The sequence below is a fragment of the Oncorhynchus tshawytscha genome, linkage group LG03, assembly GCF_018296145.1.
Source record: "Oncorhynchus tshawytscha isolate Ot180627B linkage group LG03, Otsh_v2.0, whole genome shotgun sequence".
NCBI lineage: Eukaryota > Metazoa > Chordata > Actinopteri > Salmoniformes > Salmonidae > Oncorhynchus > Oncorhynchus tshawytscha.
The window spans coordinates 16,229,169-16,255,642 of NC_056431.1; the positions used below are offsets into that span (position 1 = coordinate 16,229,169).

A 26,474-nucleotide genomic window follows, 5' to 3' on the forward strand; every position below is an offset into this window, starting at 1 on the left:
TCATTTTCCCAGTCTGTTTTATTTCCCTCGGCAGCAGTGAATGTCTCAATTGAGACAGTAGGAAAACTGCAGACAGAGGTCAAAGTAGAACAGTCTCCTGAAAAGACAATCTCATAATTGCATTGAGCAAAATTCGTAACAATTCATGTTACATCTGAATGTTCTCATACTGATAATCAGACGTATTAGAAATGTGAGACATATGAATAGAACCAAAGGGAGAGTGTGTTCAGAACATTGGAACAGATCATTGTCAGTAGAAGGTCAAAAAAGGACATTAACAAATTCTAAATCAAACGGACCGATGGAAGGCATAATCACATGTGCATGCCTGCGCCATTTAGAGGTTTTCATAAATCAACCTTGACAACTTTAGTAATTAATCAAAATAATTAACAGTCAAATGATCTGAAATGCTTGTAATGTAGATTGCATACCAGTACTCATTTATCCAAGTATTGGCAGATTTCAAATCAGGATGAAGAGTATCAGTTACCAATTTCAATTATCATACCTGCTAGCTGTTCTCTTTGGCTAAATAAGCCATCATTGATACACAACATCATCTATTTGCTGTATAAACACAGTTAGCCATGTTGCCGTGGAGTGCTTTCAAATTCAATCACTTGGTCTTCATAAGAGTATGTTATTAACTTAATACTCATAAGGCTTGGAATTCATCGCTTTAAACAATATTAAATAGAAGACTAACAGACGTTTTGACATAGAAAACAACAATCATTCACTAGAAATGAAATACACTTTCATGACATGCAGGCAAAAGCAATACTGTTGCCTGTTGACATACAGCCCCTGTACAGGTGGCCCACCACTTCAGGCGTAATAATTATATTGTGGTTTATTCCAGACCCTCATAACACTTTATATTAAGTTGCCCTTATACCATGTAGTTACTCAAACTGCAGAGAAGGAACATAACAATGCTTGAGTTGCACTAAAAGGATAAGTGACAAAAAATGTTTGACATTAATTACCAATCTAGTTACATGAAATAAGACAGAAAATTATATTTGGTGTAACTACATGGCATTGCTGTGACTTAATGTAAAGTGTGAGCCTATCGTTTTTTTTGTTTACATTCAGTCTGTGCGTTTCCCCAGTTTAAGAAGTGAATCCCATGGCTTGGTTTTAATTCACCTGAATATGTAAAGACATTCTAGGAGTGCACTTAACTCATTTCGGCCAAAACTGGTGCGGCACAACTGAAAGGTACAAAAAAGGCAACCGATCTGTCACAACGTAGGTCAGTCTTCGAGAAGTGGCCTCGCGTTTCACAAAGTTCAATCTACTTCCCCCCCTCACTTTAAATAGTCGTTATTGTAGAATTAAAACTAGTAGGCAAGTAGGCAAATTCTCTGGTATCTACAGTTGTACAGTTAGTTGTACAGCTCTGCAACCGAGAACGGCTAAAGTTTCTGTGACACTATTCTCATTTCATCTCATTAGTCAGAGGGTTGCTTGCAAGGTCCTCCCCCTCAATGACACCATTGTGATGGAGATCAAAGGAATCATTGTGGTGAATGAAAGTGTTGATATGCTTCTTTATTCCAGAAAGAGAGCCAGAGGTGGTCTGGACTTGTTTCCTGAGGCCTGCATTAGCCAAGTCACTTAAAATAAAATACTGCAAAATGGTGGCCACAGTCGGAATGGGAGGATGACTTGGGCTTCAACCTATAATTTGAAGAGTAATAAGTTATTCTGAAGCATCACAGAGCATATTCAAATGTGCTAGTGCCATAAAGTAGGCCCACCAGTACTGGGCCTTTAATCTTGATTGAGCTTATCCTCTGTGTTGACATCCGTTTTTGTAATTGTCAGTTAATGTCAAAAGCAACCCAGTTTTCATGAAGTGTTCCATCTTTGACGGATACTTAACTACATCCATTCAGTTTCTCAACGGATCAACCTGACTGAACATTCCAGACCTTCTCTGCTTTGCTCGGAGTCCCAGTCTGTCCCAACATGGCAGGTAACCAACCAAGGAACCTGTCAGTCTCTCAGTAGGAAGGCAACAGGAAATAGTTTAGGGGGGCAGGGAGAGTGAAACGCAGCCTTCGTTTGGAGACTTCTGGGTTCTGAGCCGTCCTATAAGGGTCTCCATAATAAAACTCCTGGCTGAATCAGTGCAATTCGGGCTGTCTGGTTTAAGAGAATCCTAGTGGTATTGAGGGTCTTTGGTGGTTAAATCGTAGGTGTCGAGTTAGGTTTTCTGGGTTGTGACGTCCGTACTGGAGGTAAAGGGGCACGTCTATGTGAAAGAGAGAGGGATATAGAAAGATAGAAAAGGTCACCTCCAGCTTTTGTTACAATACTGTACAACGCCAACTGTATGTGTCTATCTGCCCATTCATCTGACATCTATACATTCATCAACTTAGCCGAACAATACAGCCACTGAAGTACCTGGAAGGGATGGCTGCAACAGGAGGGCCAATAGGTGGAACTGAAGTTATACTCGCTCCATGTTGAACGGGGGCACCAGATGCAGCGTACCCAGGATGGGTGGGATGTGACGGGGGGTCCGAAGGCAAGGACTTCCTGGGGGCTGGTGGTTTTTTGGGTGGTACAAGGGCCTGAAGAAAATACAATAGAAACATATAATACAATCCAGGTGTGACACAGGATGATTTTTGTTGATTATAGCCGTCTCGTCACACAGAGTTTAGGTAACAGAGACAAGACAATTGAAGATTGAGGGCTCTAGACCAACTCCAGTCCTTGGGGAACTGATTACTGTCACTTTTGCCCCAGCCACAGCTAACACACGACTCCAATTATCAACTAGTGATCTTCAGTTTAAAAACGCAATTCGTTTAAATCAGCGGTGTTTGCTAGGGATGAGGAACTAGTGTGACCACTATGGCTCCCGAGGACTGGAGTTGCCCATCCCTGCTCTAGACCAAAAGTAGATTTAATTGATTCACTTTTGGTTTAGTTAACTGTTCTGACAATAGTACTAGAAATCATTTATGCGACTTGCTGATATTGATGTGTTGAAGGTTGCCTGCTTGTACATGGACGATGCAAACTACACTCACTGGCCAGTTTATTAGGTACACACATCTAGTAGAGGGTCTGGGCATTCCACAAGGGGTCAGAAACGTTCCACAAGGAGGTTGGTCCATGCTGACGCAATGGCATCATGCAGTTGCTGCTTATTGGACGGTGGTATATTCATGCTGCGAACAGCCTGTTCCATCTCATCCCGAAAATGCACTATTGGGTTAAGGTCTGGGACTGCGCAGCTCACGCCAGGCAATGTTTTTTCACTCCTCGGTTGTCCAGTGTTGGTGATCGCGTGCCCACTGGAGCCGCTTCTTGCTATTTTTAACTGATAGGAGTGGAACCCGATGTGGTCGTCTGCTGCAATAGCCCATCTGTGACAAGGACCGATGAGTTTTGCATTCCGAGATGCTATTCTACACACCACTGTTGTACTGTGCCATTTGTCTGTTTGTGGCCCACCTGTTAGCTTGCACGATTCTTGTCACTCTCCTTCTACCTCTCTCATCAATAAGCTTTTTTTGCCCACATGACTGCCGCAGACTCGATGTTTTGTTTGTCACAACATTTTCAGTAAACCCTAGACACTCATGTGAAAAGCCCAGGAAGGCGTCCGTTTCTAAGATACTCGATCCGGCGCGCCTGGCACCGACTATCATTCCATGCTCAAAATTGCTTAGGTCACTTATTTTGTCCATTCTAACCTTCAATCAAACAGTAACTGAATGTCTCGATGCCTGTTTTATATAGAAAGCCACGTGACTCACTGTCTGTAGAAGCGATCCCTTTTTGTGAACGGGGTGCTGTACCAGTGAGTGTATTTACACTACACCAATATATTAAGCATGGTTTAATATGCAAATGAAGTATCAACATCAATAAAATGCAGTTAAAAATGAAAATTTCACCTAAATATTTTTTTATTTTCAAATAGTTACTAACATTGCCATTAGCTATAGCTATAGATTAGCTGTGCATTCTTTTGTAACCAACTTTTTAGAGCCACTTCCACTTCTGTCTAAGGGAGTGAATATGAAGTACTTTTTTATCTGCATTTGCACATAACTGTAAATTCAGCAATACAATACAATTCTGAACTAAAGCTTGATTAGTGTGATTAGATTCATTGTCTCAAATAATTAAATTCATCGAATCAACCAATCAACGACAGACTCCTCAATTAACCACACAGTCAACCATTAAATTCCTCCACAATCAATTAACCAACCCACCCCACTCATCACATAAATCAACCAATCAGACCCAATGCCAATGCCCACATGCAGCCATGTCTACATGCTACTCTGGTACCTGGCTGCCTGTTAGCACAGGGTCAGGGGGTAGAGGCTTGGTGGGAGGAGCTGGCCGACTCAACGATGGCTAGAATAACGGACGGAAAACAGAAGAACAGGAGGAATAGATGGAGAGAATGAGAGAGAAGGGTGAAGAGACTAACCAAAGGAAAGGGACTATTCAGCTATTCTAACTGAATGAGACTCCAGAGTAGTCACAATACTCAAACGTTTGCCTTTTGTACGATAAAAACAACAAACTTCAGATGAATTCTCATGCAATGAGATGTCAAAGACACAAATCATTTCTATTAGCAAACCACAGAGACGATACAGCTACAGTGGGGCAAAAAAGTATTTAGTCAGCCACCAATTGTGCAAGTTCTCCCACTTAAAAAGATGAGGCCTGTAATTTTCATCATAGGTGGAAAATAAGTATTTGGTCAATAACAAAAGTTTATCTCAATACTTTGTTATATACCCTTTGTTGGCAATGACAGAGGTCAAACGTTTTCTGTAAGTCTTCACAAGGTTTTCACACACTGTTGCTGGTATTTTGGCCCATTCCTCCATGCAGATCTCCTCTAGAGCAGTGATGTTTTAGGGCTGTTGCTGGATTTTCTTTCTCTCATTTTGTCTGTCATAGTTGAAGTGTACCTATGATGAAAATTACAGGCCTCTCTCATCTTTTTAAGTGGGAGAACTTGCACAATTGGTGGCTAACTAAATACATTTTTGGCCCACTGTACCTCTATTCATTCGCCATCATGCTCAGTTCCATGCAGGTAACAAATGCACTCTAAAGAAATGGCAGAGAATCCATTACGTTACTATTGACAAGACAGATTCCAATCATGGAAGTAGATGATAAGAGGGAAAGATGAGCGACACCAGTGCTCCTCAAAGCCATACAGTTGAGATGGATTTGCCCACACTGACCAAAACGTTAGAAATCAGCAACTTGACCAAGATACTTTTTGAGGAACAGTGGTAGGGAATCTACACTGAGTGTACAAAACATTAGGAACACCTGCTCTTTCCATGACAGATTGACCAGGTGCATCCAGGTGAAAACTATGATCCCTTATTGATGTCACCTGTTAAATCCACGTACAGTAGATGAAGGGGAGGCGACAGGTTAAAAAAGAAGGATTTTTAAGCCTTGGGACATGAACTGTGTATGTGTGTCATTCAGAGGGTGAATGGGCAAGACAAAATATTTAAGTGCCTTTGAACAGGGTATGGTAGTAGGTGCCAGGCGCACCAGTTTGAGTGGGTCGATAACTGCAACACTGCTGAGTTTTTCACGCTCAACAGTTTCCCGAGAGTATCAAGAATGGTCCACCACCCACTCAAGCCAACTTGACACAACTGTGGGAAGCATTGGGGTCAACATTGGTCAGCATCCCTATGGAACACTTTCAACACCTTGGAGAGTCCATGCCCTGACGATTCAAGGCTGTTAATGAGGGCAAAAAGGATTGCAACTCAAAATTAGGAAGTTGTTCCTAATGTTTTGTACACTCAGCGTACATTGACTTTAGAGCGTCAGCTAATTAACGATGTAGCTCTAAATTTGAATGTTATGTAATAATGCCTACCGTGTTTTTTAGGCATCATCACAGAAGATTCGACACACAATTTACGAAAGTGAATGTAAATAAAGAGATTAACAACTCTGGTGTGTGGAGCCACAGTCTTTGTCAACTGGTTCAATTATTGTGTCTCAGCACATAGGCTACTCTTCCAGATCTAAACTGGGGATAGAGTTCGCTCATGTGGAGGGTTCTTTTGCTAAGTGCAGATTTACACATCTAAACAGGAGAGTTAATCTTGTCCTAAATAAACCCCTGTTAAGCATTAGACACTGTGGCTACTGTTGGCGCTTACTAGGAGGAACATGCTCCCCCCCCCCATGCCAGTAAGTAATGCTAAATATTCAAAGTAATGCTGTGGTTGGTTTTCAACATCAATTTGTAAGTCACCCTGTACATGCAGGTTTCCATTCAGACTGACATGTCATATCCTCATAGAATATATTTTTCGTAATATCCAATTGGTAGTTACAGTCTTGTCCCATTGTGGCAACTCCCGTACGGACTCGGGAGAGGTGAAGGTTGAGAGCCATGCGTCCTCCGAAACACTACCCTGCCAAGCTGCACTGCTTCTTGACACACTGCTCCCTTAACCCGGAAGCCAGCCACACCAAATTTGTTGGAGAAAACACAGTACTGGCGACAGAAGTCAGCGTGCCACAAGAGCACGATAGTACAAAGAGATCCTGGCTGGCTAAACCCTCCCCTAACGACACAGCCTGGGATCAAACCCGGGTCTGTAGTGACGCCTCAAGCACTGCGATGCAGTAACTTAGACCGCTGTGCCACTCAGGAGGCCCCCTCATAGAATAATTTTAAAGAAACAGTGTGATGGCATGGCCTTCTAAACAGATACAAAAACAGTGATTGCTTGAGAATCAATTTTGGAACCACAGCTCTGAACAATAATAACTACAACTATTACTACATATGGACGAAGACCTCGTCATTAATGGTAACCTCTGACTGTACCTGGTTGTTAGGGGGGCTGGGGTCGGGGGGCAGGGGCTTGGTGGGGGCTGGCCGTTTCTTTCTTATCTAATGATGGATATTTGGAAAAAGTAGAGGAACAAACACGGCTTTGCTATAATACTGCAACTACACATACATAAAGACAGAATGTTAGTTCTAGAAAACATGAGGATTCTTATAGATAAATAATGATAAATAAGTTAGAGATTTCATCTCATTGCATCGTACACACAAGCATTTTTCAAGCTACCCATCACCTCACAGGCCTAGGCCAGGTTACCTGGGCTTGTTTTAAGACAGGGTCAGGAGGAAGTGGCTTAGTAGGCGGAGCAGGTCTGTCCTGAACCTGATTGGAGAAAACAGGAGGCAAAGGGTTTTGACAGCCAATGGAAACATGCATTGGGGGGGGTAAATTAGTTATTAGAATTAAGCAGAACATATACAACTCAGATTGAGAAAAAATGAATTGGTTTCTTGAACATATGCTGAACAAAAGTATAATCGCAACACGTAAAGTGTTGGTCCCATGTTTCATGAGCCGAAATAAAAGATCCCAGAAATATTCCACACAGAAAAAGCTTATTTCTCTAAAATGTTGTGCACAAATTTGTTTACAACAACTGCATTTTATCGATGGCAATTTGAATGCACAGAGATACCGTGACAAGATCCTGAGGCCCATTGTCATGCCATTCATCCGCTGACATCACCTCATGTTTCAGCATGATAATGCACGGCCCCACGTTGCAAGGATCTGTAAACAATTCCTGGAAGTTGAAAATGTCCCAGTTCTTCCATGGCCTGCATACTCACCAGACACGTCACCCACTGAGCAAGTTTGGGATGCTCTGGATAGACTTGTACGAAAGTGTGTTCCAGTTCTCGACAATATCCAGCAACATCGATATAGCCATTGAAGAGTGGAACAGGCTACAATCAACAGCCTGATCAACTCAATGAGAAGGAGATGTGATGTGCTGCATGAGGCTAATGGTAGTCATACCAGAAACTGATTGGTTTTCTGATCAATGCTCCTATCTTTAAAAAATATTCTGTGACCAACAGATGTATATCTGTATTCCCAGTCATATGAAATCCATAGACTAAATAAATGTATTAAATGTACTGATTTCCTTATATAACTAACTTAGTAAAATCTTTGAAATTGTATGTTGCATTTATATTTTTGTTCAGTGTAGTTACTGTAGACCTTGTTTATGTGTTAGATGCTTTTTAAAATTTCTTTATGCTCCCCATCTTCAGGCAAATCTTACATAGCTCCCCACATGAAAGAAATACTATAGTATACAGTGCCTTCGGAAAGTATTCAGACCCATTGAATTGTTCCACATTTTGTTACGTTACAGCCTTATTCTACAGTGGATTAAATGAAAATAAATCCTCAGCAATCTACACACAATACCCCATAATGACAAAGCATCAAGAATGGTCCATCATCCAAAGGACATCAAGCCAACTTGACAACTATGGGAAGCATTGGATACAAAAAAAATACAAAACAGAAATACCTCATTTACATAAGTATTCAGACCCGTTGCCATGAGACTCGAAATTGAGCTCAAGTGCATCCTGTTTCCATTGATCCTCCTTGAGATGTTTCTACAACTTGATTGGAGTCCACCTGTGGTAAATTCAATTGATTGGACATGATTTGGAAAGGCACACACCTGTCTATATAAGGTCCCACAGTTGACCGTGCATGTCAGTGCAAAAACCAAGCCATGAGGTTGAAGGAATTGTCCGTAGAGCTCCGAGACAGGATTGTGTCGAGGTACAGATCTGTGGAAAGGTACCAAAACATTTCTGCAGCATTGAAGGTCCCCAAGAACACAGTGGCCTCCATCATCCTTAAATGAAAGAAGTTTGGAACCACCAAGACTCTTCCTTGAGCTGGCCGCCCGGCGAAACTGAGCAATCAGGGGAGAAGGGCCTTGGTCAGGGAGGTGACCAAAAACCCGATGGTCATTCTGACAGCCCTCGAGAGTTCCTCTGTCGATATGGAAAAACCTTCTAGAAGGACAACCATTTATACAGCCCTCCACCAATCAGGCCTTTATGGTAGAGTAGCCACACGGAAGTCATTCCTCAGTAAAAAGGCACATGACAGCCAGCCCGCTTGGAGTTCGCCAAAAGGCACCTAAAGGATTCTGAGACCATGAGAAACAAATTGGTCTGATGAAACCAAGATTGAACTCTTTGGCTTGAATGCCAAGTGTCACATCTGGAGGAAACCTGGCACCATCCCTACGGTGAAGCATGGTGGAGTGGGAGACTGGGAGACTAGTCAGGATCGAGGTTAAGATGAAGGGAGCGAAGTACAGAGAGGAACTCCCGAGTGGTGCAATGGTCTAAGGCATTGCATCGCAGTTGCTAGCTGTGCCACTAGAGATCCTGGTTCATGTCCGGGTTAGGGGAGGGTTTGGCCGGCAGGGATATCCTTGTCCCTCTAGTGACTCCTGTGGCGGGCCGGGCGTATGGACGCTGTCACGGTCTCAAGGTGTACAGTGTTTTCTCCAACACATTGGTGTGGCTGGCTTCCAGGTTAAGCTGGCATTGTGTCAAGAAGCAGTGAGGCCTGGTTGGGTCGTGGTTCCGAGGATGCAGGCCTGGTTGTTCCGTGGTCCCGAGGACCTTCGCCTCTCCAGAGTCCGTATGGGAGTTGTAGACTATGAGACAAGACTAACTACCAATTGGATACCACAAAATTGGTGAGAAAAAAAGTACAGAGATCCCTTGATGAAGCTCTGAAGCAGGTTCTCAGACTGGGGGCGAAGTACTGAGTAAAGGGTCTGAATACTTAAGTAAATATGATATTTCAGTTTATTTGATAAATTTGCAAAAATGTCATTATGGGGTATTGTGTGTAGATTGATGAGGGAAATAAACAATTTCATACATTTTAGAATAAGGCTGTAACCTAACAAATTGTGGAAAAAGTCAAGGGTTCTGAATACTTTTTGAAGGCACTGTAAATACTGTAGTAGTACTATATTTATATACTATAGTATTCACTGTAGTGTTTTTTTAATTTACTGTACACTGTAGTGTTTGTGTGGACATGACTGTAGTATTTACAATTTACTATAGTATAAATGCAGTAGTATTTCTATAGTTAGAACTTCCGCTTCGGGGGTATCCAGATTGTCAAACCGGCCTTGAGCCATCCCGGAATATTCTGTAATACCGGCACTGAACAGAAGGGGTGCTATTTTCAAACTCCATTGAGCCTCTGTAATCCAAAGGTTAGCAATGTTGATTTTGCCAGAAAATTCTACCCGCTGACTTACAGCTGCACTATGTTCAGACAGCATTCCTGTGTATATTAAGACACCACTGAGTCAGCGCAAGATATGGCTCAGAAAACGTAATGCGTTGTACTCTGAATTGACCCATTATCCCAACTGTTACACCGTGAAGACAATGGGACAATTAGGAGTACAATACATTTCTCATCCCTGGATTGAGGTACATTTTAATCTCCACAGGAATGCTGTTTGAACCTAGTGCAGCTATAAGCAAGCAGCTTGGATCTGCTGGCTAATAGATAACTAGCTACTAAATTAGCAAACCAAATGCCCAACTACAGAGTAGTGAGTATATTTTAGACAGTTAACTTAACAGTTCTAAGATATCTAGCTGTCAAACATTTAGTGATGAATTCCATACTGTATCTAGATCACCTGGCGTGTGCTGCGCAACAGTGTGTGACTCACAAGGCTCCGGTCTTTTGTCATTGTGTGCTTGGAAACAAACACAATGTGATTAGGGACTATCAGTAAACTTCACAATGAAAAATAATGTGACAGGTGGAAGATAGGAGATAAAGAAGATTGCATTCTAACGTATTGCACAAGTTGACTGCAGGTACCCTACTTAAACAGAAGCTAAAATAAATAATAAAATAAAGTTTCAAAGATATTGACAGTATTGAAAAAACATCTTGTGGCTATTTCCAAATACCCCAGTATACGGTATACTGCCCAAGCCTAAAATACTATAGTATTTATTATAGTGTTTTAGTTTTATTATCTTTGACATAGAATTGGTGGCTTTCTCCTTGAGGAATCCTACTGGACAAATACTAAAACATTTCCATAACCTGTAGGTAGAAATTCTATAGTAACTACTACACATGATTAAGGTATACTACAGTGTGTAGTACAGTATTCTACAGTACACTACAGAATTATATAGTAAGCACTACACAATCGAGGGGAATACCAGTGTGTCGTACAGTATTCTACAGCATACTACAAAATTCTATAGTAAACACTACACGATCGAGGGATACTACAGTGTGTAGCATATTATTCAACAGTAGGGATTAATATTTTCCATACAAGTTCCAATACTGGGAATAATTCATATTTATCCTGAAAGTTCCGGTAAATAGCAAAAAAAAAAATCAGATGTGCCCATTTAAAGAGTTTAAAACCAAGATATGTTCACTCTGCCAGGGTTCTCCCCAAATAAGAGAGTAAAGATTTCAGAGAAAATTAAACTGATATTTAGTAACGATAGAGTAACGGTCTTTGATTGCCAATGACATCGTTGTGAATTGCGAAACAGGCCGTTCATAAATTCTGAGCCTTACGTTCCTCAATTAATTCAGCAAATTTCAGCAGTAAGCCATCTCGACACAGAGCACACCCAGAGTAGAGTTGTTGAATCACTCAAACTTTGTAACGACAGTCAAACAAAAAGTCAAATTACCAAAGTTGCTAAGCTTGCTAGATAACCTTCAACGAATGACAGAATATCTCCTCTTTTTGGCAAAAATCGAGTTAATGATCATACGAATAGCAGATCAGCTCAAGAATAAACAGGAAGATGAAGAGTAGAAATAGTTTAAACATCAAAGTAACTCTGTTTTCAAAACATCCATATCTACTCCCATATTGTTTGTTGAGCACACATTCTCTACCGAAGCTCTATGGCAGCAAGTCCAAGACAGCGCAGAGAAGTTAGAGAAGTTAAAGAGATGTTAAAGCGGTATTTTGACATGCATAGGCGAGAGACATGCTTTGATAATGCAACCTATGGATTACAGAATAAAGTTAGGAATTTTCATGCAAAACAGGAGTCAGGGTTTAATAAAATAGCCTAGGCTTTAGGACAGGAGAATATATCATTTCCCCCTCATCCCTACCCATAGATTTCATGCCTGTGACAGAGAGGACTATGTAATAAATTGTGCATAGGCCTATCAAATTTGTGACTGTCTGAAGACTCACTGAAGAGGCAATGACAGCTCAAAGAGGCACATGTTGTTTTATAGGCTATACTGTAGGGCTTTCCTGTAGGGTTCATTAACTGCAGTCGAGTCGCGTGTGCAGTCCAGCAGTCGCAATTACGAGTGTACTTTGAATTTATCGTGACTTTGTGTGAAGTAAATACGCTAGACTAAAGGCTACCATGCGACATCCTGTTTGGATAATGTGCTATTAAATATTTTGCTAATCTGATAATGCGCATGTTGTGTATTTTGTGGAATTGCATTAGTGCCGACATTGGGGAGCATTTTTGTAATTTTCCAGGTGTTGTCATTTAATCTTTTCGGGAAATGTGTGTTCATGGGTCAGTCAAGGGATCTCGATTACCCATGTTAATCCCTATTCTACAGTTTACTACAGAATTCTATAGTAAGTACTATAGTATTCTATAGTAAATTGTAGTATTTTTTCATGTGGGTCAACTCAGAGAGATTGACGTCTGCTAAATAGCTAATATTATTACAACAAAGTCAGTGTTATCGATTTCATGTACCTATAATAAGGGCACATATGAACAGTGCAGGTGGAAAAACTATTTGAGTGACAGTCAGGGAAGGCCAGGCTGGGTCATCGTGGTACCTTGTTAGAAGGCGGAGACGGGGTCATTTGGATGTCACTCTGGCGGCTCCAGTGGTACCTCAGTGGTTGGACCTGTTCCCCGTTACGAGCATCCACTCGCTCGGTGGCCGGTGTCCTGGGAGACGGCACACACTCACACATTACCATAAAGTTCATACCACAATTTCAATAATTGGGTGCTGACAAATAGTAAGCTGAGCACTGTCATAAGAGTTAAGAATGATGTTTCTCTATAACACTGGTCCAGCCCTCAAAGAATGGCTGTTTGGTTACAATACACATGATATTACAACCTAGGGGAATAATCAGTTCTGGTTCTAAAGAGTCAAAGGTCATTGCAGTGGTACAGTACAAGTAGAAATGAGGTTGACAGAAGTAACACTCAAAATAAGCTTATAGAACTGAGAATCTACAGAATGGTCACCATCACTATCCACAAAACCGGCTCTAAAGGAGTCTTATCTAAAACATTGAAGAAATGGGGAACTAAACTGGGGTGAGTTTCCCAAAGCCTTCGTAGCATTTAGTTGGTCGTTACATCCTACTTAAAGTGCATCGCTAGTATCTGAGCTGATTACTCAAAAAACATATGTTGAACTAAAACTGATCAATCAAATTCTCTCTCTTTAGATTATAGTGACTTATTTTAATATGGACCAACGTTCACGGATATTTTTGCAAACTAGAGACTCTTGGTTGTTATATGGAACACTAAGCATTAACGTTGCACTTCAGTAACGATTCGTCGTAAATACACAGCCCAGAACTGAGCAGCTAGAAACTAATTCCATGCCTTTACTCTACCCTTAACATTTAGTACCTTTTAGCCTGTTCCACAGCAAACACCAAGCCCCAACTCTCACTATGGGCCACACTTACCCCACTGAATTATGAGTAGTGAAAAACACAGTTAACTCTGACCTCCATTGATTGATGAAGTGCAAGATAATTGGACACGCACAAGGTTTCAAACTTGCACATAGTTGACTATAGCCACTTTCATTCCATTATAGCTATTAAAAAAACACTATGGCCGAAATTCTGTCCATACTGATAGCGGTTTTCTGCACTGCGCAAACATATACATACTATATAAACACTGTAACTAATATGTGAACACAGCTGGTATCCCCTGGATCAGGGCTCTCACCGGCTCTGTCGGCGTCCGGTGCCCTTGTGGAAGAGGCTGGTAGTGCCCAGGCAGGGCAGGTTGCGGTGACAGCGGGGGAAACGCAGGGCGAGGAAGAGGAGAACCACTGGCAGGATGAAGAGGAAGATGACCAGCAAGGCCACACGTCCCGGGTCAGATCCTGGAGATACAGAAAAAATGGAGGTCTTGGTTATCATGGCAGACATAGAATTAAAGCTGGGTGCAGGTTACTTATTTCATCCTACTTTTATTGATACGGTGTCCCAATATATCAAGGATTTGATTAAGATAAGGAGTGTAAATCTATGAGTGCAGTCAGGTTGTGCATTAACAGAGGAACGGTGAGGTACCTCTAGGTGCTCTTGCAGGGCCACTGTCCACACTGCCTCCATGGCCCGTGTACCTACAGTCTGGAGGAGCCCAGCCCACGTCACAGTGGCAGTTCTTATTGCTGTTGCACACCTGGCAATGTCAGAGAGAGGATATTGAGCCATATTATTCATTTAACATCAACAACAGTTTGGACCAGTCTATTGTGAGCTATACAATATTACTTCTATAAGGGGAGACAGGCAGCTGGCTTGCTTACCCCGTGTCCGTTGCATTTGCTCTGACACTCGTCGACGCCGAACAAAGACACATCCTGACACCGCTGGTTCCAACAGGCCTGAACCACAACATGGTCAGTAATAACAATCATCATTTTAGATATGCATGTAAGCTTAGATAACAACACAGAAAACCTCCCTATTCCAAAGGGTCAAATGACCCGTTCCACAAAAACAGAAGTATTTTGCATTGTATTTCTATAGTTGAGGAAATGCCCACCTTGCCAAGACCACACGCGGTGCCCTGTGCCACCATGGCAGGGTCGGAGACGTCGTCGCCAAGGTGGAAGTAGGTTCCCCGGCAGACAAAGTCGCTGTAGTTAAATTTTACTTTGGTGGTCAGGATCTCAGCGCTGGTGCCTAGCAACGGACGGTCGTTGCCTCCCTGGCACTGGAGCCTCCCACAATGCACATCTCTGAAAAGTCAGACACAGTCAGAGCAACAGTCAGACATATGGAAGTGTTCATTAGGCACCAAATGGAAGAAAAAGGACTGAATCAGGGCAGGACTACAGGAACTTACCAATAAAATATGCTAATGTGTAATCTGTTGCAAAACATTTTGCTACGTTGTTCCTTAATGAACGTGGTACCTACTTGCTAGGGCAGGGAATGTAGGTTCCGTTGGCCATCTGGCCACAGTTGCCATATTTGTTGCCCTGTTTGTTGACGGAGGAAAAGCAGACAGGCGGAGCCCTGGTGGAATCTGAAAAGAAAAGGGAGTTCAAACAATCCCAGTTGTCTCAAAGATTTTACAGTAAAAGTGTCTGAACAACACTGCCTCCTGAGTTTATGAGCCATTCTTAATTCTCCATCTCTGCAACATATGGCATATGAAGATTTGATATGATGTAATAACTCGCCAAAACAGTTTCTTCAATCAAACACTAGTGGTGACATTATATATAGGAATCCTTTGTCCAGGGAAGTATTCTCTGTTGCTTTTAAAAGTTCCAGTTCCGCTGACCAGTCAGTCCAGAACTCTGGGGTTCAGATCTCTTGAGGTTCCACAGTACTTGGTCAAAGTACTGAAACAAGTCAAAATAACTAGCCACTAGTTCCCCAGTGGTATCACTCCCAATGGCTATCGGGTCCAGAACATTTGACCAATAGTGCAACTCACTAGGTCCCCACAACATCTGGCATTGTGTGTTGAGGCTGGCGCAGACACCGCTGTAGCAGTAGGAGGAGCCTTCCTCGCAGGGCTCGCCGTTCTGCAGGAACACGTTGGGGGGGCAGTAGGGAGAGGTACCAGTGCAGTGCTCTGGGAGGTCACACTCCCCCAGGGGCTGCCGACACATCCATCCACCTGAACGCAGCTGGTCAGACAGAGAAAATAGACAGTAGATCAGTAAAGGAGTTTATGATTTGCACCTTTGTTCAGCTTCTTGTGATAGATCATGTAATAGTTTAGTTCATTAGGATCACTAGCTATTGCACATGCAGCAGCTACTCTTCCTGGTGTCCACATAAAACATACGTGACAAAATATAGAACCGTAATAGACAAGAACATAACATATATAATTATAGTTATAATAAATATGAGACTAATGAACTGAGCTGATTTAAATGTAGGTGTTCAGTAGTGTGTTCAGTGATGGGGTTGAGTGTGTGAGTGTGTGTCAGTAAGAGTCCAGTGAAGGAGACAGAGGCAGAGAGGCTTGCCCACCCTGCAGTTGTCACAACAGATGCCATCGGAGGAACACTGGGCCCCAGGAACCAGTTTACAGGTGGTGGCGTTGCAGCAGGGATCGTTACACTCCTGGACACCCAGAGACAGAGACACTTAATAATTCATCCTAATCCATAAATTAGGGATCTTCAACCTTTTCTTTCCCAGGGATCCCCTCCCAGGCAAACTGGCGACCCTGGGACCCCCATCATACGTTAGTAACATAAACATTAAAATAACCAAATAAAATGTGAAATTTGATATATATATTTTCGCGGGCCCCCTGATTGAATACCCCTGACCTAAATCATAAAGTCTGTTAATTGAATTATCATCTATGGTGGCAGGTTGGTGATGAATCTTGTCATTGGAATGAATCTTGTCCAGGAGGCAGCTCTGCACGGTGGTCAGTTCCTGGCTCATCCACAAAGCCATAAAATAAGATTTTAAACCTAACCTTAACCACACTGCTAACCTTATGCCTTTACATTAAATTAAGATCAAAAAGCACTTTTTTCCATTAATTTTGTATGATATAGCCAATTTTGACTTAACAGCTGATCCATCTAGAGGAAACCGCTCAGTGCTGCTTCCAGGGCAAGATTCATCCAAATAAACGTCAACCTGTATCTATGGTGAGTTATGCGGTCCTTCCTAAAAATATCAAATTTACTGTCCAACATACATCCAGCAGGCCGCAGTCACACTCCTCTCCCTTCTCCACGTAGAGGTTTCCACAGCGTGGCCCCCCCAGCAATTTCTCAGGCTGGGGCACGTTGAAGAGGCACATCCCCCCACCATGGAGCAGGCTGAGGGACAGGTCTCTGGCACTGCAGCTGCTGAACAGCTGGCCTGGCATGAAACTGGAAGAGAGGGGCAAAGAGAACAAGACATTTAGTGGATGCTCTTATCCAGAGCTTCTTAGAAGTGCATTAAAATGAAGTGCCTAAAAATGAACATAATACAAGGCAAGTGAGGATCACAGCTGCACATAACTGACCCTCTGTTTTGTATCATCGACATTGCAAGGCCTGGTGCTTCTGTAATTCACATCAAACCTAGCCCACCATAGCCCGCTAGACCCTCACCCAGTAGATGGCTCCATGATGCAGCCTCCCAGGCGTGGTTCATTCTGACACTGGCAGCGCCGGTCGGCCGTGTCGTGATTCATGCCCAGATTGTGCCCGAGCTCGTGGGCAATGGTGGACGCCACCCCCAGTACACTGACCAGGTGATCCTACCCACGGAGAGGGAGAGAGAGACACAAACACAGAGTCAGTCTACCACCAGACTTATACTGTCATTGTGGGGCAGATACCCCTGTACTCCACTGATAAACCTAACTGAAGCTAACTAACTCACCACATTGACCCCTCCTGACCGGTCCTTGGAGCACATGGAAGACTGAGATGCCATTCCCACTGTAGTTCCATCAAATGAGCCCCCCCTGGAACAGATCAAACACATACAGTTATAGTTAGTCTATTTTCACAAAGAGGCCATCCACTGGTATATACACATGTATTTGGGATGAATCTGCTTCCATAATGTACAGGTGTGAGAAAGGCACCGATTAACTTCAACCAAGTCCATTTGACTACTCACATAATGAGCTGAGCATTGTCGTGGCGCAGGCGTGGCAGCAGCTCTCTGGTGCGCCACTCCAGGAAGCGGTTGAGAGTGTCTGAGGGGCTCTTGTCAACCTGGATCTTATCCTGGTCACTCCAGATCTCCACCCCAGTTAGAGCCACACGCACACTCAGCGGCCGATAGAACTAGAGAGGGGTAGATGAGGACCACCATGACAAACCAATGAAAATCTAATACAAATATACAGTGGACAGTTTATTAGGTACACCCATCTAGTACCGGGTCGGATCCCCCTTTGGCTCCAGAACAGCTTGAATTATTTGGGGCATGGAAACGTTGCTCAATTTGCATCAAGGGACCTAATGTGTGCCAGGAAAACATTCCCCACACCATTACACCACTGCCACCAGCCTATACCGTTGACACCAGACAGGACGGTGCCATGGATTCATGCTGCCTATGCCAAATACTGACTCTGCCATCAGCATGACGCAACAGGAACCAGGTTAAGTTGGACCCGGCAATGTTTTTCCACTCCTCAATTGTCCAGTGTTGGTGATAGCGTGCCCACTGGAGCCGCTTCTTCTTGCTTTTAGCTGATAGGAGTTGTTGTTGTCTGCTGCAATAGCACATCCGTGACAAGGATTGACGAGTTGTGTCTGAGATGCCGTCCTGCTCCATTATATGCCTGTTTGCCTGCACGATTCTTGTCATTCTCCTTTAACCGCTCATCGAGCTGTTTTCACCCACAGGACTGCCGCTGACTGGATGTTTTTTGTCTGTGGCACCATTCTCTGTAAAAACCTACACACTGTCGTTGGTGAAAAGCCCAGGAGGCCAGCCGTTTATAAGATACTGGATCCAACGCGCCTGACACCGACAATCACACCACGCTCAAGGTTGCTTAGTTCGCTCCTTTTGCCCCTTCTAACGTTCAACCGAACAGTAACTGAATGCCTTGATGTCAGTCTGCCTGCTTTATACAACAAGCCACAGCCACACTGTCTGTAGGAGCGAACCATTTTCATGAACGGGATGCTGTACCTAATAAACTTGGTGTAAGACATCCTCCAGCAATTTAATTAGACTTTTGAAAAGTGATATCCCAAGTATAAATACAGTAAAGTACACACACTAAAGGGTGAAAACATTTGTTTTTCGCAAAATAATGTTTTTTAGACACCTGCAAACTTCAAGGAGTAGGGCATTCAAGGAGTTGGTCTGTTGGGAATACACGATATCGTCGGCCTCCTGCTTGCTTGAGGAACAATAGAGGAGCAGGAGACGATAGAAGAGGAAAGGCCTACCCCACCACTTGTGCCATGTCACAACTTACCTGGACCACTTACTGAGATGAGGCTTTTGTCAAGTAAATCAGGTGTTAAATGAGGTGAAAAGGAGACAACTTTAATATTAGGTTACATACCCAGTCTACTTGGTTGGCCACATCCAGCATTCGATAGATGATAGTCTTGTTGATTTTCTGATAGTTACGGTACTGTAAAAAATAACAGTTATTGGTTAGGACAATAGAGTCAGAACATGATGTGATTGGTCTAAATGTACTGGGGTCTCTTCAAAGTGCAGCTATGTCAGTGCCTCGCTTACAATAGGGGGCATTGTCGTACATTAGCCTTATCGTACATTACCTCTTTGTGATCAGCTACAAGCACAAGCTCTATGTACTTGGTCTCTGAGAGAATGTCCCTCTTACTCTGCAAAAAAGCAAAGTGTAAACAAAAGACATTCGGGCCAATGTACACTATACGTTGTCGACAATTTCCAGCAGTGGCAAAAACGTCAGTAGTTCTAATCCCAGGATAAACAAACATTTGATTGTGCTTCCAGCCCCTCTCACCCTGTGTGGGACTTGTGGTGGGATGTGGATGGGAGGTACAGGTGTATGGGAGATCCCACAGCCCCCAACACTACCCCTCTCCAGAGGTCTGGTGGAGTAGAGCAGGTGCATCCCCTCCTCCTCCTCCTCCCCTCCACTCTCCTCTGCCCCCTCCTCGTCCTCATGTTCTTCCTCAGGCTGCAGCTCAAAGCTCAGGGTGGAGTTGATGGCCACCACGCCCCTGAGAGAGTGGGGAATAAACAGGACTCTCTCAACAGGGAGTCAACAGGGACAAAAAATGCCATCCAAGTTCAAAGTAAATACAGTTACTTCATGTGAGGACATTGTTCAAGGCTTTGCTAGCAACCAGATTACGTTCGCTACATAAACATGACCCTAAACCGAGTATATGGCCACATGGTCTGCCCACGCAGTAAAGAGCTCTAAATAACTCCAACTCTAAATAAAGGTCAAGAGGATTTTCCATGGATTTCCGCCAAGTTCATTTGGATATCCCTAAAGTACCCAAGCCAGAGGAAGGGACCCCAGATTAAAACTGGCGCTCTCTCAAATCGGGTGATTAGTACGCTTGAGGAGGTCAGAGTTCTTTCAGATTAATCTGGATTGGATTAAAGCCACCTCACGGTCGATCACTCCGCCCCACTCACATAACCATGACGCTCACATAACCATGAGGTTGTCCGTACTGCAGGTGAAGTGAAAGTGCCCTTAGTACTAGTAAAGTAAAGACTAAGGGCACTTGAAGTGCTGCAGGTGATGTGCCCTTAGTAAAGACTTCCCCTTTATAATAATAGGTTTACCATATAGTGCACCACAAAGGGTTTAACTGAGGTGAGTGATTAAGTGGGATAAGGCTGACCCCTGTTTAGATCACTTTACTGGTTTTAAATGCATTAACCATTACATAACAGAGAAGGAAATGCATATGCTTAAGGTCATAAGGTCATGCGGGTAAACTTATTGAGCTGTTAGGCTCTATTTCATAATGGAAAACCTAAAAGGCATGATTACACAGTATGAATTTGTATGATCTCACTTCCATGGACACCATTCTCAAATCAAGAATGTTGACTGGGTACATCAACAGGGAACATTGATCGCATGCTGTTGCCTTGCTTGTGAAGTTCCGTGAAATTGTACATTCCTTTGGGTAGTGACAGAGGGGAAATTATCCTAATTTTGACAGGCCACATACCATCCTGTAGTTTTGACAGAGAGTTAAAGTTGATATTATTACCTGAGTCCAGAGCAGGTACTGAGAGCCACCCTGGACTGTGGGAAGCCCCTCACTGAGCCGTGGTAGTAGCAGTGAGTCTAGGAGATAACAACCAGGGAGAGAGTAGTCAACATAATATAATGACAACATTATTATCCAAGCTCATATGAACTAACTTACCGTTAACTATCCCTATAACAATTCTACCTATAACAAATCAGAACATTTACAACACATGACTTACCACTGTGCTCTCCTCTAAAGAAACCCCAGTGCCATTAGGGAGGTAGTAGAAGACATTGGGGGGCCTGGGCAGGAGATCACTGTAGGGAGAGGACAGGGTTACTGTTACTACTTCCTCTAAAGATTTGTATGAAGTCCGATTTTTTTGTTATTGCTAATGATAAACCCCTTTATGAAACTATGAAGTCTTAACAATGGCAAAGGTTGTGGCATCACATCTCCCCATTCAAGTAGCTAAGGCCTAATATTAAAATATGTCATTTTCTGATATTTCAAAAGGGAGTATATTATGTTAGTGAGCTTACTGGTTTTTCTCCAGGTCCAAAAGATAGATGCTGCCTCCAAATTGAAGACCACACTGTAGCTTGTCTGGGTGACCGTTCTGTGAAAGGAAAATAAACATACACCTGGTCATGTGTACTGTGATTTGTATCCTCATAAGTTAGTGGATAATTTAACTAACTGTATTGCAAAAACCGGTTGGACATTTCCCCCTAACAACTGTTGTGCTAAAGGTGAACAAGGACTTTGTGTGGCCAAATTAACTCATCGTCCAACAAAAATGACTGTTTGCTGTTGTTATTGTAATCGCTCAATGTTTCAACATGGTGTATTCATGATTAGCATGTGATGGGTGTCTTAATGAGCGAATGCAGCCAAGAGCAGCTTGAAGTGGCAAACAGGGCAAAGGGACAATCTTCTTAGTGAAACAGCAGCAATATCCAGTACCACCATGTGGTCTTTCTTCATAAACCTGCGAAGGTTAACGGATTCAGGCTTAGGAAGTCCTGTATAGTTAATAAAGAACAGGTTATGTACACAATGACCTATATCCTTTAGAGGCTGATGGACAACATTTCAGATGTAGTAGACAGCTATGAAGCTCTTGTCCTTTCTCTGCACTAAAGTTCCATAATTACACAATGCTCAGATTGGATAATACTATATACTTTGAATCCCTTCAGCCAATCAATACTCATCCCATCAAACCAGTCAGCAGACATGAAATGAGATGGTGCGATTAAAGTTATACTTTGTCTATGGCTGCAGCTGCCCCTGAGCACTACCGGTCAACGCTTACACCTGTATGCTCTCTAAAATAGACCCAGTCTCTAAATGCGTGCAGCACCCAGTCCTTGGTAGGCACTGGTACCTAAGCACAATACTAGAGCCCAAATGGGCTGAATCAGACTGTCAGCCAGGGTTACCCCTCATAGGCACTAAGGACCAGGCTATAAATGGACTTCCTTTACCTGCTGCACATTTCTCTCACCAAAAGCAGAGGCAGCACGGAAGTGGATAAATTACATCCTATCCCTCTTTTCATGTCCGTTTCCATCTCATTATAGTCATTCCCCCCAGCGGGAACTAACCTGTCTCCCCTCAACACCGTCTCTCTTCCTGCCAATCAGTCACTTTCTAGCGCGTTTAGCGGCTCCACCTTTGAAGACAGTGAGTAAGTGAAACCCTTCCTGTTGGTGCTTTCCTCCTTCCCCACTGCAGAGTGCTGCTTTCTCCTCTCCAGCTAACTGGCAGGAATTGGCTGAGGCTTGGAAATGGGACTAGAACTAGGAGTACTGGCAGTAAGGTAATGGGTGGTGACAATATGCCAGAGAGGTCTGTTCAGTTCCAAGTAGCGGTTAGTGACTATGAGGAACCAAAACGTCTACCTCCTCTGTGGACCGGCGAAATCATGCTGGATAATGTCATTGCCGGGTACCTAAATCCAACAACAACTTACACCCAATTCACTCAGAAGTATTCTACTTTCCACAGTCCCAGAAATTTTGTAACGTCATCATGGTTCATATGACACAACGGTGTCCCTTTACCATAGGCTCCAAGAGGCTATTAGTAATAACATAACTATTCACACTGGAACCTAGTCATTGGATATGTGCAAAATATAACTGGCTCCACATCCAATAATATCATAATCCAAGAAGAATTCCAGAAGTAGATGCTAATAATTAAGGGGGATTTCCAATACATTTGAATGAAAACACAACTCTGGTCAATTTCTAGTTTCTATAGTCTTTATTATAATCAGAGTGCTTTGGTGAGGTCATTCCCCACATTACGTAAGGAGAGTGTGACTGACTTATGTTGGGTGGGTCTGTGTTGTTGTACTGCCAGGGCAAGAGTCCAATAGGTAACCAACAAAGACTCCAGGCACAACGGTGATCTGGCTAAAAACTACAAGGCAAAAAACTAACTACAGTAAAATGTCAGTTATGCAACCAAAGAGAAGAAAGAATAAGGGAGAGAAAGAGATGGGAAGACATACCGTACATGTACACACTCAAACATCTGCAGCTTTTGGCAAGCTGCCTTGGATTGTGGTTTTGGGGTGAGAGGTCAGAGTAGAAACAGGGCTCCTTCCAGAGCACAGCAGAGCTACATCTGTTCAGGGCTCTAGTGGAGGATCACACCCAAATATCTGTAGCTCAGCCATGAAACACCCACCCTCTCCACACTTTGTTTGTCATTGCCTCACTTCTACCTTTCTCACCCTCTCATTTGAGCATTACAATTTATCTTACATTCTCTCCTCGTCTCTACCTTCTATTCTCTCCCCCCTGCTGAATGAACCCTTACGTCACACTCGCTACAGGTCTCTCGGTTCACTCTCACTGGCTTCTTACACCTCTGTCACTCTATCTAATCGACAACCATGTCCACTCCATCTCTGCTGCCATTACCTCTCCTTCCCCCACTCTCTCTAACTTCACCCTCTCCTCCTCTTATTTCCCTCCTCTCCCTGTGTGAGGTAAATGTCCCAGGCCGATCTCCTGCTACTAACAAGATGAGCTCACCGCCACATGAATGCTGGGTGGGGTCCATTCAGACCCAGAGCTGCTTGTGACCCACAGCAGAAGAAATAAACCAGGGAGGAGGAGAGGGGAACATGGGCGGAGGGGGTGTAACGGAGGAAGGGAGAGAGGGAGGGACAGGGCAAGTCGTGATTCCTCTCCAGCTCTTTCAGCTCAACGGAAGAGTGCAAGGGAGGGAAATACAATCAGTCAGCTCCTGGGATGTCTGTCTTCCTCAGTCCCTGTAGTGCGTCTCTGTTATTTAGTCTGACCCAGAGCAGCCCTGGATCCTGTTTATGGATCAAGTCTGGACATGTGAATGGAGTGTGCACGTCCACTATCTGGGGGAAATCTCTGGGTTAGTTCATGACTTGTGTATCCCTTTGCATTACAATAACAGCCAAGTGAATTCATGTACAATGGACAACATGAGGTAGAGGAGTGTCACATTCAACTCCAGTCCCAAAGGGAAAGTGATGTTTGCTGGCTCTGCTCATCTTCCCTAGCACTTGACAGATTCATATTGATGGACCAGAGAGTGAACACTTCCTGTTTATAGATGTTCAACAGATTGTGGTATGAAGGCAAGAGTGAAAACCATTTCACTGGAACTCATGTGTGCCTCTGTTTTCTTTACTGCTGTGCATGGATATCCAGAACTAACCTCACCAATAGGAAAAGCCTGCCTACCTGCCTGCCTGGCATTACCTTCACTTGGGCTCAGAGAAGTACTCAGTGATTTGAATTACTTTTGGGGTATAATGAATGATCTGGTTATATAAACAGGACCCCTGGTTGGGGATTTTATTTATTTTTATTTCACATTTATTTAACCAGGTAGGCAAGTTGAGAACAAGTTCTCATTTACAATTGTGACCTGGCCAAGATAAAGCAAAGCAGTTCGACACATACAACGACACAGAGTTACACATGGAGTAAAACAAACATACAGTCAATAATACAGTATAAACAAGTCTATATACGATGTGAGCAAATGAGGTGAGATAAGGGAGGTAAAGGCAAAAGAAAAGGCCATGGTGGCAGAGTAAATACAATATAGCAAGTAAAACACTGGAATGGTAGATTTGCAGTGGAAGAATGTGCAAAGTAGAAATAAAAATAATGGGGTGCAAAGGAGCAAAATAAATACAGTAGGGAAAGAGGTAGTTGTTTGGGCTAAATTATAGATGGACTGTGTACAGGTGCAGTAATCTGTGAGCTGCTCTGACAGCTGGTGCTTAAAGCTAGTGAGGGAGATAAGTGTTTCCAGTTTCAGAGATTTTTGTAGTTCGTTCCAGTCATTGGCAGCAGAGAACTGGAAGGAGAGGCGGCCAAAGAAAGAATTGGTTTTGGGGGTGACCAGAGAGATATACCTGCTGGAGCACGTGCTACAGGTGGGTGATGCTATGGTGACCAGCGAGCTGAGATAAGGGGGGACTTTACCCAGCAGTGTCTTGTAGATTAACTCAAGACCATTCTTTAACCAGCTCAATCCACCACACTTTCCCTACAGACACTATCTTAAGTAGATAAGAGCCCCTCTATTCCCCTCACGTAAAGAATCAGTCTTACCATGCTTGGGTGTAAGACAATAATGCCCCCCCTCACACACTCGGCCGTCTTAATGGTAGGATAAAGGGTTGGGGTGGCAGAAATGCTGACTGTCAACACAGAGCGATCAGGCTCTGAATTAGCTGAGATCCCCTTCTTAAGCTGTATTAAGGTGAAGCCCCTGCTGCACGCCTTACACAGAGCTCTGTGTGTGTGTGGTGTCACAAATCCATTCATAACCAAGTTGGTGTGGAGTCTAATAATAGCAGGCACCAGAGAGGTGAGCACTGAGCAGCAGAACAACTCAACAAAAAAGCGTTACCTGCAAACTGATAACATGTCATATACATGTCTGTATTTTCTTCTTAAAACATTTATTTCCAACATCAATGTGGCAACTGTCTGAAAGTTTGTCTGACAAAGTAGATCTAGTCATGGTTCAACGTTGACAGAAGCTATTCAGGCCAAGTCAAGTGCCTCTCCCAAGAGGACACAAGTCGCCTGCTCCACCGTAAGAAATGAAACTAACACTGTGGTGACTGGCATGTTTTCTTCTTTAATATCTCACACATACAGTGGGGAGAACAAGTATTTGATAACCTGCAAAATCGGCAGTGTTTCCTACTTACAAAGCATGTAGAGGTCTGTAATTTTTATCATAGGTACACTTCAACTGTGAGAGACGGACTCTAAAACAAAAATCCAGAAAATCACATTGTATGATTTTTAAGTAATTAATTTGCATTTTATTGCATGACATAAGTATTTGATACATCAGAAAAGCAGAACTTAATATTTGGTACAGAAACCTTTGTTTGCAATTACAGAGATCATACGTTTCCTGTAGTTCTTGACCAGGTTTGCACACACTGCAGCAGGGATTTTGGCCCACTCCTCCACACAGACCTTCTCCAGAGCCTTCAGGTTTCGGGGCTGTCGCTGGGCAATACGGACTTTCAGCTCCCTTCAAAGATTTTCTATTGGGTTCAGGTCTGGAGACTGGCTAGGCCACTCC

The 26,474-nt window shown here is 43.2% G+C and overlaps 1 protein-coding gene across 4 annotated transcripts in view; it reads right to left on the reverse strand.

The window, feature by feature from the left end:
- Nucleotides 1–26,474, reverse strand: part of LOC112228500 (disintegrin and metalloproteinase domain-containing protein 15-like) — a 31,746-nt gene continuing 5,272 nt past the window's right edge. Inside the window, exons 3-24 of one of the 4 annotated variants that reach the window (XM_024393872.2) lie at nucleotides 21,401–21,477; nucleotides 21,097–21,175; nucleotides 20,874–20,950; nucleotides 19,637–19,856; nucleotides 19,428–19,493; nucleotides 19,205–19,276; nucleotides 17,794–17,963; nucleotides 17,551–17,635; nucleotides 17,277–17,425; nucleotides 16,874–17,051; nucleotides 16,186–16,278; nucleotides 15,638–15,833; nucleotides 15,112–15,220; nucleotides 14,735–14,930; nucleotides 14,496–14,573; nucleotides 14,257–14,368; nucleotides 13,907–14,066; nucleotides 12,757–12,871; nucleotides 7,164–7,229; nucleotides 4,336–4,404; nucleotides 2,425–2,594; nucleotides 1–2,269 (exon numbers count right to left, since the gene is read on the reverse strand). In XM_024393872.2, coding sequence (XP_024249640.1) covers nucleotides 2,203–2,269; nucleotides 2,425–2,594; nucleotides 4,336–4,404; nucleotides 7,164–7,229; nucleotides 12,757–12,871; nucleotides 13,907–14,066; nucleotides 14,257–14,368; nucleotides 14,496–14,573; nucleotides 14,735–14,930; nucleotides 15,112–15,220; nucleotides 15,638–15,833; nucleotides 16,186–16,278; nucleotides 16,874–17,051; nucleotides 17,277–17,425; nucleotides 17,551–17,635; nucleotides 17,794–17,963; nucleotides 19,205–19,276; nucleotides 19,428–19,493; nucleotides 19,637–19,856; nucleotides 20,874–20,950; nucleotides 21,097–21,175; nucleotides 21,401–21,477 — 2,604 coding nt within the window. In that variant the 3' untranslated portion in view covers nucleotides 1–2,202. Of the gene's footprint in view, nucleotides 2,270–2,424; nucleotides 2,595–4,335; nucleotides 4,405–6,429; nucleotides 6,950–7,163; nucleotides 7,230–12,756; nucleotides 12,872–13,906; nucleotides 14,067–14,256; nucleotides 14,369–14,495; nucleotides 14,574–14,734; nucleotides 14,931–15,111; nucleotides 15,221–15,637; nucleotides 15,834–16,185; nucleotides 16,279–16,873; nucleotides 17,052–17,276; nucleotides 17,426–17,550; nucleotides 17,636–17,793; nucleotides 17,964–19,204; nucleotides 19,277–19,427; nucleotides 19,494–19,636; nucleotides 19,857–20,873; nucleotides 20,951–21,096; nucleotides 21,176–21,400; nucleotides 21,478–26,474 lie in introns of those variants that run through there. The other 3 variants (XM_024393880.2, XM_024393889.2, XM_024393899.2) reach the window with 3 other exon arrangements.